The sequence below is a fragment of the Mustelus asterias genome, chromosome 25 (assembly GCF_964213995.1).
Source record: "Mustelus asterias chromosome 25, sMusAst1.hap1.1, whole genome shotgun sequence".
Taxonomy (NCBI): Eukaryota; Metazoa; Chordata; class Chondrichthyes; order Carcharhiniformes; family Triakidae; genus Mustelus; species Mustelus asterias.
The window spans coordinates 46,100,976-46,120,477 of record NC_135825.1 but is presented as its reverse complement, the minus strand read 5'-3'; the positions used below and the strand labels follow the sequence as shown (position 1 = coordinate 46,120,477).

Sequence of the window (19,502 nt, the reverse complement as noted above, 5' to 3'; positions counted from 1 at the left end):
ATAGTCAACAGATCACCCTGCTATTTTCATCAACTCCAGCTTGATATCATCACCAAACATATTTCCCTTGCTGCCTTTTTTCAGCTTTTCAAAGGGACTATTCCTGATGCAACACTTTGGTCTACTCTTCAATCATTCCTAACACCCTCTCCCTCCCTTAAAGCACCTTTCTATGCAATTGCAGGAAATGCAACACTTGTCCATTTACCTCCTTATTTCTCCACCGTCCAAGATCCCAAACACTCCTTCCAAGTTTAGCTGCAATTTACTTGCACTTCTTTAAATTTACTATACTGTGTTCACTGTCCACAATGTAGACCCCTCTGCACTGGGGACACCAAATGCAGATTGGGTGATTGTTTTGTGGAATACCCCCATTCAATCCATAGGGATGACCCTGAGCTTCCTAATACTTGCCATTTTAATTCTCCACCTTGTTTCCACTCTGACCATTCTGTCCTTGGCCTGCTGAAGTGTCCAATGAAGCTCAACATCTTGCCAACCAGAAAATGACACATTTATGCCTACCCTCTGTTTCCTGTTAGCCAGCCATTCTTATATCAATTCCAATATGTTACCCCCTACACCGTGAGCTTTCCTTTTCCACATTAACCTTTGATGTGGCACCTGATCAAATGTCTTATGGAAATCTAAGTACACCTTTATCCACAGCAAATGTTACTTCTTCAAAGAACTCCAATAAATTAGTTAAACATGATTTTCCTTTCACATAACTGTGTTGATTCTGCTATTTTACTTTGAATTTTTTTAAGTGCCTTGCTATATCATCTTTAATAATAGTGTCTAACATTTTCCCTATGAAAGATATTAAGCTAACTTGCTGTATTATTATTTATTTACAGTTTTGTGTGCATCTCAGTAATTCTGCACAAGGTTAAATTCTGCTTCCCTCCAGATCTCTGTTATATGTTATGTGACATTGTATCATAGTTACATCAGCATCGGGTACTTCTGATGTTAACCCTTTACTCTTTAATATCCCATATAATTTCTTGACCACTTTATCTACCTCTCTTCCTGCCTTTGGGGATATGTGCACATGCTCTCCAAGATTCCTCTGATCTTTACTCTTTTCAGTATCTCACTACCTATTGAATATTACCTTGCACTGTTTGCCCTCCACGAGTGCCATTATCCAAAGATTTTAATATAATTTTTTAGTTCAAGTTTACACAATGTGCTCAATTATGATTTGACATCAAAAGTTTGAATTTGGAATGAATCTGGTATCAAATTTGAATGTACACTCAGCCATAGTGCGCTCCAAGCTATCCAGCCTGCTCAATACTATCAGATGTACTCAAAGCTATCTGACGCGTTCTGCAACCTAATTATTTAAATAATACTACAACATTGGCATCTACCTGATGATGTGTGTGTCCTGTACATAAGAAACGGGACAAAATCAACCTGGCCAACTACTGCCCCATCGGTCTACTCTCGATCATTAGTAAAGTGATAGAAGGGGTCATCAACAGTGCTATCAAAAGGCACATGCTCAGCAATAACCTGATCATGAATGCTCAGTTTGGTTTCTGCTAGGATCACTCAGCTCCTGATCTCATTACAGGCCTTGGTTCAAACATGGAGAAAAGAACTGAATGGCAGAGATGAGGTGAGAGTGACTGCCCTCGACATCAAGGCAGCATTTGTCTGAGTATAGCATCAAGGAGCCCTAGCAAAACTGGAGTCAATGGGAATTGGGGGAAAACCTTCCACTGGTTTGAGTCATACCTGGCACAAAGGTATATAGTTGTGGTGATTCAAGATCAATCATCTCAGCTCCAGGACATCAATGCAGGAGTCGTTCAGGGAAGCATCCTAAGCCCTACCATCTTCAGTTGCTTCATCAATGACCTTCCTTCCATCATAAGATCAGAAGTGGGGATGTTCGCAATGTTCAGTATCATTCGCAACTCTTCAGATTCTGAAGCAGTCCATGTCCAAATGCAGCAAGACCTGGACAATATCCAGACTTGGGCTGACGAGTGCACCACAAAAGTGCCAGCAAGAGAGGATCTAACCATCGCACCTTGATATTCAATAGCATTACCTTCGCTGAACCCCCCACTATCAACATTCTGGGGGTTACCTTTGACCATAAGTTGAACTGGAGTAGCCATATAAATACAGTGGTGATCAGAGCAGGTCAAAGGCTAGGAATCCTACTGCGAGTAACTCCTCGCCTGATTCCCCAAAACCTGTCCACCAATTACAAGGCACAAATCAGGAATGCAACGGAATACACTTTGCTTGCCTGAATGAGTGGAGCTCTAACAACACTCAAGAAGCTCAACACCATCCATGACAAAGCAGCCTGCCTGATTGGCACCACATCTACCATCTTAAACCATTCGTTTTCTCCACCACTGACAAACAATGGCAGCTATATGTACCATCTACAAGATGCACTGGAGAAACTTACCAAGGTTCCTTAGGCACCACCATTCAAACCTACAACTGCTATCATCTGGAAAGCCAGAGGGCAGCAGATACAAATGAACACCTGGAGGTTCCTCTCCAAGTCACCCACCATTCCGACTTGAAATTTCTTCACTGTTGATGGGTCAAAATACTATATATCCCTTCCTAACAGCACTGTGGGTGTACCTACACATCAGGGACTGCAGCAGTTCTAGAAGGCAGTTCACCACCAACTTCTATAGGGCCACTAGGGATGAGCAATATATGCTGGTCAAGCCAGTGATGCCCACATCCCATAAATGAATTTTTTTTAAAGCTGAATTTATTCAGTTTTTCATTTAGTCCAAGCAAATTGTTCTGCTATATAGAGTATGCTTGATGCCACCACCAGATCCCCATTAGTTCTTAATTCATTTAGTCTCAGGTCTAAACTTTCTACTCACCCGCCACCCCAAGGTCTCAGGATCTAAATTCTTCCCCCCTTCAATCCCAGGGTCTAAACTCCCTCCCTCCAGTCTCCAATCTCTTCCCCTCACTTGGTCTCTCTATTTAGTCTTCAGGCCTTGCTTCTCGCCAAGTTCTTGGCCATGCTGCCAAAGTTGCTCTCTTGATGTCTCTCAGTCACCACTCTCAGAACCACCCCTTGACCTCTCTTGAAACCCCTAATCCCCAATTTCCCCAACAGTCACCTCATTGCCATGGACTGCAATACTCCTGTGCAATGTCAAAGTTACAGGATGGGCACCTGGAAAACGTCACTTTGTGTTTTCAGGCAGTCCTCTGAGTGGAGATCTCCAGCTTGGGAGGGGGTGGAGAGGGAGAGAAAAGAGGGGAGGCAAACGAGGGGTGAGGAAAATGAGGAAGAGAGTAAACAGAGGGAGGGGGAGGGAGGGGGAATGGGGGAGTGTAAAGAGGAGAGGGAGCAAAGGAGGCGGGTACAGCAAGGAGGGGAGATGAATAAGAGAGGGGGAGAGAGGAGGGGAGAGATTGAGAGGGGTTTGGGGACAGAGGAAGAGAACTGCTGCAATCTGAAGGAAAGTGGGAAAATGGGACATTTTTTCTAGTTTATATTTACGTTCATAAACCTAATAATTCAAAAGACTGAAAGATCTCCCTGCTGGGATTTTCTGAGCAGTGGGCCCCACCACTGCCAGGACCAGAAAATCCCACGTGTCCACTTCAAACACCCAGGCCAGGATTGTTCCCACCAGCTTCAGGGTCCTGATATCAGTATTAAATAGGGTCAAAAACCTGCAATGTGGGGAAAGCAGTCTCTGATTTTCCTTGAGTCTTTAAAGCCCGATTAACCTCTTTGAACAAGCTTTTGCTCATATGACTTAATCCAGGCTCTGTTTTTGGGTTGGCTTACCCTACCCAAAAACTTTTCACAGTTTTCTTTTGCGGAGTGGGAAGAGGGGTGGGGGGGGGGGGGGGTGGGGGGGGTGGTGGTGGTGGTGTGGTGTTGGAAGAAAATTGCTTGGGAGGACGCTGGTGGGGTGGGGCTCAGTCGGGGTGGTGGGGAGAAAATTACTCAGGGGGAGATGGGAGGTGCTGATGGGGAGGGAACAGATGCAATCCAGGTGGGAGGTCCGGTCATGCCGAGGGAGGGGAAGAGGTTGTTGCCTGGATAGGTTGTGCTGTACGACTTATAGGTTATAAAGTAAAACAATGAAAGTATCTAATCAAAAGAAGGTCTGCTTTTTTTAAAGTTAGCTTGGTTTTGTGATGTTTGAAGCTACTGAAATTCGGTAATATTGAAAACAAATGTCATGGTTTTAGGTGTCTGAATGCTAATCACAAATGCTTCATTACTGTGGTTTGGGACAATTGATGGCATTGATGTCAGTGACTATGTTAAATAATAGCTAAATGATTGTTTTGATTGCAATTGATGGCAAATGACAACTGGATGATTGCTTTTGAGTACAATTGATGTTACATGAATGTTGTTAGGTGCAAATGATATAAAACTTCTAAAGTGGGGACATAACCTCACCTTTTTCCAGATTGAATTCCATTTACCATTTTTCTACTCACCTGACCAATCTATTAACATCTTCCTGCTATCTACACCTTCCTTCCACACTATAAATTGTATGGCCAAATTATGGATCATCTTCTTAATCATGACCCCCATGTTTAAGTCTAAATCATTGATAAATACTACAAAAAGCAAAGAAGGACCTGCTGAGCCTTGCAAAAACCCACAGAAATAGCCTTCCAGTCATAAAAACATCCACTGAGCATATTATTTCCTGCCAATGAGCCAATATTGGATCAAATTTAATAAATGCAAATTACTGCTGATGCTGGAATCTGAAACCAGAAGAGAAAATGCTGGAAAATCTCAGCAGGTCTGACAGCCTCTGTAAGGAGAGAAAAGAGCTGACGTTTCAAGTCCAGATGACCCTTTGTCAAAGCTGAAAAGGCTTTGGGATCAAACTTGTCACTTTGCCCTGGATCCCATGGGCTTTTACTTTTCTGATCAGTTTGGCATGTGGAACTAGAGGCCTTGCAAAACTCGATGTAGAATACACGAAATGCACTATCCACACTAATCATCCTTGTTATTGCTGCAAAAAGTTCAATCATGTTGGTCAGATGAAACTTTCGCTTAACAAATCCTTCCTGACTGTTCCTGATTAATCTGTGCCATTCTAACTGATGATTAATACTGTTCCTAGAAACATTCCCAGTAATTTTCCCACCACCTGATAGGTCTGTAATTATTTGGTCTATTGTTTTCTCCCTTTTTAAACAACAGGATAATGTTAGAAGACTCTCAGTCATCCAACACATACCTGTAACCAGTGTGGATTGGAAAGTGATGGTCAGAACTTTCTCCATTTTCTCACTTGCTTCCCTCAACAGCCTGCAATACATGCTTCTTGGCTTTGGAATTTATCTGCTTTGAAAGGTGTTAAACTCTTCTCTCGGTATGCCTTTCCCATTCAATCTTTCACACTGCTCTTCCTTAACTACAATATACTCCCCCCCCTTTTATAAAGACAGATGCAAATATCAATTTAGAAGTATCAATTTAGAAGTCTTCCACCTCCAGGCACAGGTTACTTTTTTGGTTTGAAACGTCCTACATTTTTCTTCGTTATCCTCACGCTCTTTAACGATAAAGCATATTTTTATTTTCCTTTGAATTTTCTTGCCAGTATTTGCTCTCCTAATTTCCCTCATTAATTTCCTGCACTTTCTATACTCCTCTAGGCTTTCTGCAGTATCGAGCACTCACAAACTGACAAAACCTCCCTTCTTGCATATTCTTACTCTCTAAGCTCCTTGACATCCAGGGGGCTCTAGATTTTGGAGCTCCACCCTTTTTTTATGAGAACATATTTATTATGAAGCCTTTTACTGCCTCCTTGAATGTCTCTCACAGCTTTGACACTTGTTTATCCTCAGGTAGCTGTTTACAGTCCACTTTTGCTAAATTACATCTGAGGTTCATAAAATTCGTCTTTCCCCAAGTCATTCACCATCTTGACTTGGAAATATATTACTGTTCCTTCATCATTGCCAAATCAAATCCCCATCTAACAAGAGTGTATCTACATTATACAGACGGGAGGTGGTCAGGGAGGTGGCTCGCTACCAACTTCTCAAGAGCAATTGGGATGGACAATAAATGGTGGTCTTGTCAACAATGTTCACATCCTATGAAAAATAGGACAATTGAGATTTTTTTGTCCTGGTCTATCCTTGTCATTTTCCATAACTACACTAAATCTAACTGAATTATGATCACTACCTCGAGCGTGCTCTTCCACTGATACCCCATACACAAGTCCAACTTTATTTCCTAAAATTAAGTCGAGGAGTATCCTTATCTTGTTGAGTGTGCTATGCATTAATTGAAAGGCAGTTTGAATGAAGATGTTTTTGCAAAGCGGTCGCCCAATCTTTATTTGGTTTCCCCAATACAGGGAAGATCATATTGTGATCAGCGAATACGTTATGCTAAAGTGAAAACCCATGTGGTCCAGAGAAAGACCACCCTGAGTGCAGGAAAGGGATGAATGATCTCATCCACTTCGCCAGGTTAAGTTAAACTTCTTCTCACTGCAAACTCACACTCTCATAAGGATATCATGTGGTCCAAAGGATAGAATCCACAAGGGTGTCAACAGATGGCTCATCAACACTCAATGTGTCATAGCCACTCAAAGCTCAACATCTCATGTAAAGATCCTGCACAAACAGCATCTTAATCCCTTACTGGGGAGGGCTCAGCACACACAACAGGCACGCAAGCTTCTGAATTGTGTTTTCATCCATAGTGCTCACACTCCATCCATCTGTCTTTAAACAGGACAAGATAGCCCACAACAAGAGGGAGAGACCCCAGACCAGAGGTGGAACCCTGGAGTTCAGAATCTCACCCCATTCAAGGAGCAGACTGCAGGGGAGTACACTGGCTATGTCTGTGTGGAAGGCAAGATCAGCCTCCCCCAACAATCCAGTGAGGAAACTCATGTTATACAGTGCCAACGTGCAGACAATGACTGAGTGATGTGTAATATATGAGCAAATCACTAATTTTCTCTCCTCTCAATTCGAGGTACCTGCAAGAAAAGGGAAAGAACATCATCCTCCATTAGAGGAAGCCACATCACCTAGGGCATCTAGGAGGAGGAAGAAATATGAACATACAAATTAGGAGCAGGAGTAGGTCACTCAGTCCCTTGAGCCTAATTACCATTCAATCAGATCAAGGCTAATCTAATTGTAACCTCAACTCCACATTTCCACCCATCCCCGATTACCTATCACCCTCTTACTTACTAAGAATCTACCTACCTCTGCCTTAAAAATATTCAGAGACTTTGCTTCCACTGGATTTTGATGAAGAGAGTACCAAAGACTCACAACCCTCTGAGTGAAAAAAAATCCTCAACTCTTTCTTAATTGGGTGTTCCCTGATTTTTAAACAGTGACCCTAATTCTAGATTGTCTGACAAGTGGAAATATCCTCTCTACATCCACCCTGTCAAGAGCCTTCTGGATCTTATATATTTCAATCAAATCACTTCTTACTCTTCTAAACTCCAGCAGATACAAAGAAAGCCTGTCCAACCTTTCCTCATAAAACAATCTGCCCATTCTAGATATTGGTTTAGCAAACCTCTCTGAATTGCTTCCAATACTTCCAATCTTTCCTTAAATAAGGAGACAAATACTGTAAACAAATGTGGTCTCACCAATGTACTGTATAACTGAAGCATATCTCCCTACTTTTGTATTCTATTCCCCTTGCAATAAATGATAAATTTCTCTTAGTTTTCCTAATTACTTGCTTTACGTGTGTACTAGCCTTTTGTGATTCAAATACTAGGACACTCGGATCCTTCTGCATCTCAGAGCTCTGCATTCCTGCCAAAATGGACAATTTCACATTCATGCACATTGTACTCTGTTTGCCAGATCTTTTTCCATTCCTATCTATCTTCTTTTGTAATATCCTTATGTCATCTTCACAATTATTTCCCTGCCTATCTTTGTATTATTAGCAAGTTTAGCTACCATACCTTCAGTCCTTCAGTAAAGTCATTTATATAAATTGTAAAAGATTGAGGACCCAGCACTGATCCCTATGGCACACTTTTTGTTACATCTTTCCAACCAGAAAATGATCCATTTGTGCCTACTCTCTGTTTCCTGTTAGCTAGTCAACTTTCTATCCATGCTAATATGTTACCCCCGACACCATTAGTCTTTATTTACTGCAATAACCTTTGAGGTGGCACGTTATCAAATGTCTTCTGGAAATCTAAGTACTGTATATTGACCAGTTTATCCATAGCACATGTTATTTCTTCGAAGAACTCCAGTAAATTGGTTAAACATGATTTCTCTAACAAAACCATGTTGACTCTACCTGGTTAAATTGAGCTCATTTAAGTACCTTGAAATAACATCTTTAATATGATAGCTAACATTTTCCCTATTACAGATTTTAAGCTAACTGACCTGTAGTTTCCTGCTTTCTGACACTCTGCCTTTTTAAATAAAGGAATTACATTTGCTACTTTTCAATCCAATAGAACCTTTCCCGAATTCAGGGAATTTTGGAATATTAAAACCAACACATCAAATATCTCACGAGCCACTTCTTTTAAGACCCTAGGATGAAGTCCTGCAGGATCCAGGGACATGTCAACCCCACAGCTCCAACAATTTGCTCAATATTATATTCCTCATGATTACTTTTTTCTTGAGTTCTTCCCTCCCTTCCACTTCCTGATTTATAGCTATTTCTGGGATGTTACTTATATCCTCGACAGTGAAGACCAATGTAAAATGTCTGTTCAATTCAGGTGCCACCTCTTTTTTTCCATTATTAATTCTCTAGATTCACTTTCTAAGGACCAACACTCACTTTGTCAACTCTTTTTTTAACGACCTATAGAAACACTATCTGTCTTTATATTTCTAGTTAGCTTTCTCTTGTACTCTAATTTTCCTTCCTTGATAATCTTTGCTTTATTAAATTATTCTCCCCAATCTCCTGACCTGCCACCCATCCTTGCATAATTATATGCTTTTTCCTTAAGTTTGATACTGTTTTAACTTTTTTTTATTTAACTACAATGGTGGATTCTCTCCTTAAAATTTTTCTTTCCGATTTGAACTTACCTATTCTGTTAATTCCGAAATATCCCTTTAAATATCTGCCAACGCATCTCTATTTACCTATCCTTTAACCTAAATTGTCAGTTCATTTTAACTAGCTCTGCTTTCACGTCCTCATAATAGCCCTTATTTAAATTTAAAATACTAAAGGGTGATTCTCCTATCCCGCCGTGCTAATTTTCCAGCACAGCGGGGTGAGAGAATCATGCGGCGGGCCATGCGTAGGATTCGTGCATGCGTTCCCACCACAAGCATATCTCCCAGCGCCGGATTTCCAGTGCTGTCAGATCCGCGCTGGAAACTGGCAGGATAAACAGGGAAGTAATTTTAATCTTATTTAAATCTATTTTGAATGTAATTAGCGGGTCCAGGACTGAATTCTCCGGGCCCGCTAGCTTCTCCCACCCCGCCAGAGTGTTTCACTCTAGGGGGGTTTACAGTCGGTCTCCACTTTCAGGAAACTATCGGGACACCCTGCTGGAGTAAAGGGGGGCAATTGGGGACTCCCAGAGGGTTAGACGGCAGGGGGAATGGTGCCCCCTGAGCATTGGCAGTGCCAGTCTGTGCCCCTTCACTGTAAAAGGGGCAAAGTGCCAATGCCCATGGGCACCTTGGCACTGCCCATCAGACATCGCCTAGGGGGTGGGCCCTGATGGGGGGGAGCCTGGTGGGGTGATCGGTGGAGGTTGGGGGGGGGGGGGTCCTGCTGCCACTCTGCATTGGGATCGGTTGGGGCAGGAGGGAGGCCAACGAACGGGCTGGGCTATGGGGGTCAGCCGGGGGAGCGTTCTGCACTGCGGTGGGGTGGGGGGGGATTGTCACTGGGGAGGAAGGTTGGAGATTGGGCAGGCTCAGCCGGGGGGGGGGGGGGACGGTCAGCCGATGGGGGGGGTGGGGGGGGGGCGAGGGGGCAGTCATCACTGGGGTGGGGTCTGCCTGCTGGGGGATTGGCAATGCCTGAGGGGGAAATGTGTGGGGGTGGGGGGACTGGAAATCAGGGTGCTCTGGGTCATGGGGGGATCGGGGCTGGGCCCAGGAATGGTTGGGGGGGGCCATGATCAGGCCGTGGGAGGGTTGCTGGCCAGCGATCGAGCTGGCCAGCAAATGGGAGGCTGACAGTACGGGTCCACTGCGCATGCACAGACCCCGCTGGTTTCAGCCTCCCGGGCGGAATAAGCCCTGCCCTCTGAAATTTAATGATATTCACGCTGGTGACCTTTGCTGTGCACAGAGTGTGGGAGATTCTAGTGTGAACGCCCACTGAAAATTACTCCAGTTTTCCCGTGAATTCAACACTTAGAAATTTTGGGGGAGAATTCCAGCCATTGTCTTGGATACATTCCTCAGTCCCTCAAGCTGAATGTAACATCCAATCACATACTGACCACTGCTACCTAGGGACGCCTTCATTATGAGGTCATTAATTAATCCTGTCTCAGTACAATATCAATTTTAGGCTGAGTTTTTAGCTCTGGTTGGCTCCAGAACATGATGTTCTATGAACACCTCATCTAGGTAGCCCTTGCCATCTGATTTATCCAGCCTATATATAGATTAAAATCCCCCATGATTATCACTGTGTCATTATTTCTGACAAACTCCCATATTTCTTCCTTTATACTCCATCCTATCATATGGTTGCTGTTAGGGAGCCTGTACGCCACTCCTACAAGTGATGTCTTGCCTTTGTAATTTTTCACCCCTACCCAAACAGCTTCTACATCTTGGTTGCTGAACTTAAGATCTTCCTCCACTATTGTGCTAATATCATCATTAATTAATAGAGCCACCCTCAACCCTTTCCTAGTTCTTCCTAAGTGTCATGTACTCTTTAATATTTAGGTTTCAATCTATGTCATTCTACAGCCATTTCTCTATAATAACTATCAGATCATGCTTATTTATTTCTATTTGAGCCATCAGTTCATCTGTTCCTGCAGAGAACAGTGTCCCCCTCACCAACTTGTCCCTTACTACCATTACATTCCTTTTTGCTCACCCCACTTCAATAGCTTCCTGTATCACTGTGCCATGGTCAGTCAGCTCATCCTCCCTGCAGGCCCCACTTTCATCCAACAAGCTGAAAGAATCTCAAGGCTTCTGGATCCTTTTACCTGCCTCACTTGCAATCTCCTGCCCAGGCCACCAACCAAATCAGAAGACTATAAAAGGTGTGACCGCCTCCTGCTATATACATTCAGATACAGAGCCTTTTGTTTTGTCCTTTTATTATTTATGTAACCTCCAGTCTTAACTGCTGACTTGCTCTTAGACTTGTATTCTTTATCCCTTCCTGTCAAGATCTGTTTATCATTTCTCATCTTCGTACCTTCCTCTCTTGCCTTGTCTCTTCCCTTTGATCTTCCCAAATTTGATCCCCTGCTCCCACTATTTAGTCTAAATTCCTCTCTACTTCCCTAGTTTTGGTACTCATTAGAACACTGGTCCCAGCATGGTTCAGGTGTAGACTGTTCTAACGTACCACCTCCACTTTCTTCAATATTGGTGTCAGTACCCCACGAACCAGATGCACTACTCCCATACCCGTCTTTGAGCCACCAATTTATTTCTCTAATCTTATTTGCCCTATGCCAATTTACACGTGGCTCTGGTAATAATCCAGAGATCATCGCCTTTGAGATTCTGCTTCTTATTTTGGTGCCTAGTTCATCATACTGACTATCTCTTGTCCTGCCAATGTCATTCGTACTTGCATGGACTTCAATGACTGGATCCTCCCTCTCCCACACCAAGCTCCTTTCCAGTCCTGAACAGATGTCTCAAACCCTAGCACCGGGCAGGCAACACATGCTTCTGCAATCTCACTCTTCCCTGCAGAGAACAGTGTCCTCCTCACCAACTTGTCCCTTACTACCACTACATTCCTTTTTGCTCACCCCACTTCAATGGCTTCCTGTATCACTGTGCCATGGTCAGTCAGCTCATCCTCCCTGCAGCCCCCACTTTCATCCAAACAAGCTGAAAGAACCTCAAAGCTTCTGGATCCCTTTACCTGCCTCACCTGCAGTCTCCTGCCTCGGCCGCTAACCAAATCAGAAGACCAGAAAAGGTGTGACTGCCTCCTGATATAAAGTGTCCAGGTAGTGTTGCCCCCTCCTTAATGCATCTCAGTGTCCATAGCTCAACCTCCAGCTCAATAACACTGAGCCGAAGTACTTTGAGCCACAAACACTTACTACAGATGTGTTTGCCCTGGATCACATTGGCATTCAGGAGCGCCCACATGCAGCAGCTGTGACACATTGCCTGTCCTGCAGTTCATAATACACTTTAATTAATGATTTAATTATTTTATTCAATTAATTATTTTCCTTTTTTTATATACTTTATTAACCTTACTACAAGTTTGTATACTATTTTAAACGTTAGGAACAGAATAAACCTTAACCACTTACCAGATACTCAGCAGCTCACTTCTTCGTCTATAGTAGAGTATGAACAAATTCCTGCATGGTAATTGAAAAAGCAAAGGAGAAACTCCTTCCTTTCCCCTAAACCCCCTCACTCACCCAACTCTCAGGATTCTTGTTCAAGGTCAGACTCCAATGTGAAGAAGAGGATCCCGCAACTGTACAGTCATCACTGCATTCACCTGCATTCTCCACCAGTTCAGATATACACTTCAGTGGCTCTTCGTTCTACATCAGAATTGGGTTCACAATCTGGTGATCACCTCACAGACATGATTCACAGCTGTCAGAGGCAGTGACAGCTTAGGCTTCTGGCATTTGGAAGACTACTGGGGGTCAAAAACCTGCAGAGTCCTTCTGACAATGAGCCTCTGAAATCGATCCTCGGACAAATATTGGAGATGCATAGAGAGGCAAAGTTGTAAGAGTCATCGGCAGAATGGGATGAGGGATGGAGGAATCCGTCTGCATTCTGTCTGATGGCTGTGGCATGCAAGTGCATTGAAGTCTCTATGGAAAGGGTGGCACTTCCTTGGAGACCCAGATCCAGCAGTTTTTGCTGAATTTTGTCTCAGACCTGCACTCTATCGCTTTAGTCATGGGTGAGATCCAGCAGTGGCCAGGCAAGAGAGGAATGTGGCACCTTGACTTCCCTCCACGTGCACCTTCTCTTCATGGAAGGGCCAGTGGAAACCACAGGGTGGAGTTTCTCCAGATATTCATCCTGGGCGCATCCACCTAGGACATTCTTCAAGTGTGCTACTCCAACTTCCCCCTGCCAATGACTCTACCACCTCCAGCAGGTCAGGCCAATCCCCTGCCCCAGAGCTGGAGATCCTTAGCAGGCAGGACCCTCAGACCTCGAGCTTCCAGAGAACGCCAGCTCGAGTCATCACTGGCAACAGGACTTAACATTCAGCAGTCTGTCTCCAACTCTGCTGTGGATATTGGGGCTCTACCTAGCTGGTGGAGTAAGAAAAAGTAAAAAGTATTAAATGCACAATTGTGGCACTGATATTCACTAATTATGTGTACTTCACATTTGTAAATGTATTCAGCTTTATTCCTTCTGGAAGTCTCATGGGTTCAATGGATATTCAGCAGTGCAACTTTCCACATACATCCAGTGGTTAAACATATCCCCTAACACCAAGAACTTCAGCTTTATTCATTCCCACATAATCTCACCACAGTGAGTAGCCTTTACCTCCACATCTGCACTATCAGCAAAGGCACGTGATATGTGACCATGATGGATGACCAATACACTCGCCACGCTTAAATCCCAGCCAGACATATTATAGAATCACAGAGTGCAGAAGAAGCCCTTTGGCCCATCAAGTCCATACCGACACATTAGAAACACCTGAACTCCCACCTAATCCCATCTGCCAGCACTTGGCCCATAGCCCTGAATGTTATGATGCGCCAAGTGCTCATCCAGATACTTTTTAAAGGATGTGACGCAACCTACCTCTACCTCCCTCCCAGGCAGCGCATTCTAGACTGTCACCACCCGCTGATGAAAAGGTCTTTCCTCACACCCTAAACCTCCTGCCCCTCACCTTGAACCTATGTCCCCTCATGACTGACCCTTCAACTAAGAGGGATAGCCGCTCCTTATCCACTCTGTCCATGTCCCTCATAATCTAGTACACCCCCATCAAGTTGCTCCCTCAGTCTTCTCTGCTCCAACGAAAACAACCCAAGCCTACCCAACTTCTCTTCATAACTTAAATGTTGCATCCCAGGCAGCATCCTGGTGAATCATCTCTGTACCTTCTCCAGTGCAATTTCAATTCTTTCCATAATGTGGCACCCAGAACTGCACACACTACTCTAGCTATGGCCTCACCAAAGTTCTATACATAACTTGGGCACAGGAGAATCACTCATCAGCCCATTGATTATTCTGCTGCTGTTGTCCTTTCCAGGTAAAAGACACCCAGAGGACTAGAGATGGGTGTTCTTCCTGTTCACATATAAATGTGTCTGGAGACAATGCTCTTTGACCAGGGTGATGAGAGCCATCTGCAAGAAGCCTCATGTGGACAGTTTTCTGCTTGTCTCCAGCACCTTCAAAACTCTATAAAGGGACCATTGCCTCGGCAGCATAGAATACTAACCACATGAACCCTTGTCAGCCATGACCATTCACCCAGGAGGATGGAGGTTTGGGGGCAGGAGTTGGCTGGCCACCACCTGCCATATCCCTTCTAGGCATCACCTCCTTTCCTCCTTTCGACTCTGATTCTGACTGCAGCCAATGGCAAATAGCTCAGACTGAACAGCAGCTCCTCAACCTGCTGGATCTCAATGTTCTGAGACCCATGTGGGCTTCACCATACACTAAGGATCATAACTGAGCATTGTTCTCATACAGTTTCCTCGGGGGATTTCTTTATTCAGCCGATTGTGCTGACCTTGAACACTATCAGCCAGAAAAGACCCTCCTCCCACTTCGATGAAACACAGTTTTACATCAAGGCATTGCCTTGCTGCTGCTGGAGAAATAATGTGCACTTCCTTCCAAACATGCTCCACCACCTTCTACCTTTCCCCTATCACCCATTACCTTCTCCTCATCAGCACTGACCACCCAATGTCACCTTTATCTCCCCTCTGTCACTTTTGAACCTCCCCCATTATCCTGAATGCTATCATCATCCACCTCCACATGGCTTTCTGCCCCTTGCAGCCAACACTCCTACCACTCATGCCCACCCTGACCCTACCCCCTCCCATTATCTGTGCCACCTATCTTGTTCCCCTTGCCACCCATTGACACCTACACCTGCCAGACACAGACATGTCTCATGCCCACCCTACCGCATTCTGCTTTCCCCTGTAATGGTCATTGTTCTCTCCTATCATCATTCCGCTGAGTTCTCCCCCTGGACCTCACCATCAACACCACAGACCCTGCCGTCTAACGCATTCATCCTCCTTTCACATTCTGCGCCCCTTTCCTGGAGACTCTATCCTGTCTTCCAGCCTTTGTCTGCCTCCCTGGCACAGCCTCCATTCCATCCTTCCACCCAGGCTTTGAGCCTTTGTCTACATCTTCTGCAAATCCCCTACTCCACCCTTCCACCCCACCTTCACCTGCATATCATTTCCAGCCTTAGTGCAGGTTCAGCTACTGACACATGAGAATGGTCCCTAAGAAGGCAAAACCAGCATCAACTGACCTAAAGGTCCAGGAAGAAGTCCACTTCACCTGGTGCACACCACTAACATATAGTTGTAAGCCAGAAAGTTGTAAATTCCCATCGATTGGGTGCTTTATTTGGAGGAGGAACAAGATTACCGTCTGTTGGACTTCTAATGAGCATTCCTGAGATGCAAATGGGGTTCCTGATATTGCCCCATGGGAAACACTCAACTGGCCTTTAAGCTGCCATGAAGTTCAGGAGAGCAAGATTTCATTTTAATTTCCCAATATCAGGGAAACTGATTTGTTGGCCTCCCACAAAATCCTGCTTCCCTCACTCACCACAATTCCTGCCGCTGTTGGGAACAGATAATTCCCCCCAAATGCTGCTAGGTTAAAAGCAATTTTGAAATGCTGCAAATTCCAGATGAGACTACACACTTCTTTATTTTTCCATCACTGGGATACTAGTTAATGAGAAGGGAATGAAAATGGGGTGAAGGGGATCAAAGGATATGGGGGGAAGGCAGGATCAGGCTTTTGAGTTGGATGATCAGCCATGATCACAATGAATGGTGGAGCAGGCTTGAAGGGTCGAATGACCTACTCCTGTTCCTATTTCCTATGATTGTATGTTTCAATTTATTAAAGTAAATGAACTCTTCAAGTGTCACTATAACTTTACTTTTTGGTGCTCATGGAATTTATTTTTAATATATATCTTAAACTTTTACATATATGCGACACAATTCAAATATCATGCATCATACGATGTTTTATTGAAAAGTAAATTTGGAAAGTTTAATTTTGCTTCTCTATATAACCAGGTACAGCTGAAGAATTTATTACACCAATGTTCGATTTCTACAGAAGTATGGGGGAACTCAACGTGACAGACACTGAATATGCCTTACTTTCTGCAACCACAATTCTATTTTCAGGTAAAAAATAAAAATCACTAACTAAATTACACTAGTGATGATTATGAATCTGATCCAACCAAGCACTGATTTATTTGAGATTGGCTCCAATGAAATAAAGGTGAAATGGTATGGAAGTAACACTTCTTGGCTGGGAACTGATGTTCTGTTTCAGTGGATCTGTATGTATGATAGCAGAATCTGCATTTAATATTCTGTTAATACACATCTCTGCTTTTAAAGTTTTAATATAAAAGTTATATTTTTTATTTAGTTTAATTCAGAGTTTACAACAACAGGTTATATTTATGTAACATTAAGATAATGAAACATCACAAGGCATTCACAGAGGCATGAAAAAAACATATGAAAGTGAGCCACCTAAGGAAATATTAGGCCAGATGATTAAATCTTGACAAAGAAGTAGGTTTTACAAAGTTATTTGAGACAAATCAGGATAGAGAGGCAGTGAGGTGAAGAGAGGCAATTTCAGACTTGGGGCCTCCACAGCTTAAGATAAGCCACTAATTACTTATCTATTACTGGAGCAATTAAAATTGGGGATGCAGAAGCGGCCAGAATTAGAGGAGCACAGTTATCTCAGAGTTGAAGGGCTGTAAGAGATTACAAAGAGAGAGTTATGAAGCCTTAGAGGGAGTTGAAAACAAGGATGAGAATTTTAACATCAAGGCAGTGGTTGACCAGGAACCAAAGTAGGTCAGCAAGCACAGGGGTCTTGGAGTTGGGGACTTGCTATAAGCTAAACACAGGCAGCAGACTTTCGACGACCTCAAGCTTAAAGGATAGAATGTGGGAGATCATCTAGGAGTGCATTGGAATAGTCGATGCTAGAAGTAATAAAGGCATGAATGAAGTTTTCAACAGCAGGTTGGGGCAGCATGGTGGCACAGTGGTTAGCGCTGCTGCCTCACAGTGCCAGGAACCTGGGTTCGATTCCCAGCTTGGGTCACTGTCTGTGCAGAGTCTACACATTCTCACCGTGTCCGCGTGGGTTTCCTCCCACAGTTCGAAAGACATGCTGGTTAGGGGCATTGGCCATGCTAAATTCTCCCTCAATGTACCTGAACAGGCGCCGGAGTGTAGCGACTAGGGGATTTTCACAGTAACTTCGTTACAGTGTTAATGTAAGCTGACTTGTGACACTAATAAATAAACATTAAAACTTTAAATAGATGAGCTGAGACAGGAACAAAGTCAGGTCATGTTATGGAAGTGAAAATAGGATTTTTAGTGATAACAGAAATACAAGGTCAGAAGCTTATCTCAAGATCAAGGTGACACCAAGGTTGTGAATGGACACGCTTAATCTCAGACTGTTGTCAGGGGGGATCTCGAGCTAGGGAATAGAGTTTAGAGCCAGTGACTTCAGTCCTTCCAACATTTAATGCAGGAAGTTCCTGTTCGTCCCGAACTTGATATAAGATAAGTGGTTTGATAATTTATCAACAATGGATGGAGGAGGCATGAGTGGTGGTGGTGAGATAGAGGTGCCACCAGTGTACATGTGAAAAATAACACTGAATCTTTGGATGATGTTGCTGAGGAGCTGTATGTAGCTGAGAAATAGAACAGGGTCAAGGATAAACCCCTAAGGCACACCAGAGATAATGGCCTGAGAGCAGGAAGAGAAGGCATTTCAAATGATTCTCTGGCTAAATTTAGCCATTTGCATTTGCATCTAAATGAACAGCCTGAAAAAAGCAGCTAGGAGTTCAGGTGGGAAACAGAAGTTTTCACAGTACAGAGCACACCCTGTCCCAACAGAAGTGGCCATCACCTTTAGAACAGAACAGCAGGTTTGGTGCATGGTAAACGCTGTAATACATGTGGCAAGTGGAATCATTTTGCAAAATGCTGCAGAATGAAATCACGGCCTCCTTCCATTGCCACCAGCCACATGCAGCTGGTTAGTTCTCCCACGGTTAGGAGTATCAACAAAGTGATTGGACCAGAGCTCAGCCAGAGCAACCAAACCATTGAACCTCCAAGCGCCACTGTTACAGAAAAGGATAAGATTTTCACCACTCTGAACATGATTTGCAGCAATGCAAAACTAAAGATTGACAATGCAGCAAAGTGTGAAGTATTGCCCAGCCAAATGATACAAGAACTAGACCCATATGCAGCATTGGATCCCAATATCCAGGTTGTCCTCGTGGCCTTGGTGGACAAACCATCTGCACTGAAGATGTGGCCATTCTCCATTGTACACAGGGCAGCTTCAAGTTTCATATGGTTGACCAGAATGTAATGCCACTGTTGGTCTTTGGCACAGCATCATACTGGAGCTCCTCCAACTCAGACCAGAGTTGCAACAATATGATAGAGTACAAAGACCTCTTCAACTGTGGTGAAATTGGCAAGCTACAAGCAATATACCAAATGAGATTAAATGATCCACCAATGCGCCACCAATAATGTTTGCTCTGACAAGAGTACCAACAGCTGTGCAGCAGAAAGTAGTCAATGAGCTAAATCAGATGGTGACACTGGATGTTATAACTCCCATAAAAAAGGCTACAGAATGGGTTTCAACAATGGTGGCCACCATAAAGAAAATGGCACATTCAGAATTGCATTGATCCAGTCCACTTAAACAAGGCAGAGAGTTACCTTGGAGAGAGGGTCTCCATTTGGTGCAGGATGACCAACCCAGAGGCACCCTCCCTAGGCCTGCCATGATGCTGCCAAGTTTTATCTGGTGGTCTGGACACATAAGGGCCTCAATTGGGCATTGGACAAGCAGGGTGTAGAATGCTTCCCCTGTCGTAGGTAAAATACTTGGGAGGTATATAGATGACAAGCATGGTGCTGCTGCTATAGTACTCAATTTTCCAGCACACCACTCCCCTTTGCCTGTTAACCCACTGCTGGGGTGGTGGTGGG

At 43.8% G+C, this 19,502-nt stretch overlaps 1 protein-coding gene across 4 annotated transcripts in view; it reads left to right on the top strand.

Annotated features, from left to right (window-relative positions):
* Positions 1 to 19,502, top strand: part of LOC144479150 (bile acid receptor-like) — a 199,419-nt gene that overhangs the window by 172,873 nt on the left and 7,044 nt on the right. For 2 of the 4 annotated variants that reach the window (XM_078197701.1, XM_078197700.1), the window contains 2 exons: positions 6,770 to 6,919; positions 16,503 to 16,616. In XM_078197701.1, coding sequence (XP_078053827.1) covers positions 6,770 to 6,919; positions 16,503 to 16,616 — 264 coding nt within the window. Of the gene's footprint in view, positions 1 to 6,769; positions 6,920 to 7,018; positions 7,126 to 16,502; positions 16,617 to 19,502 lie in introns of those variants that run through there. The other 2 variants (XM_078197703.1, XM_078197702.1) reach the window with 2 other exon arrangements.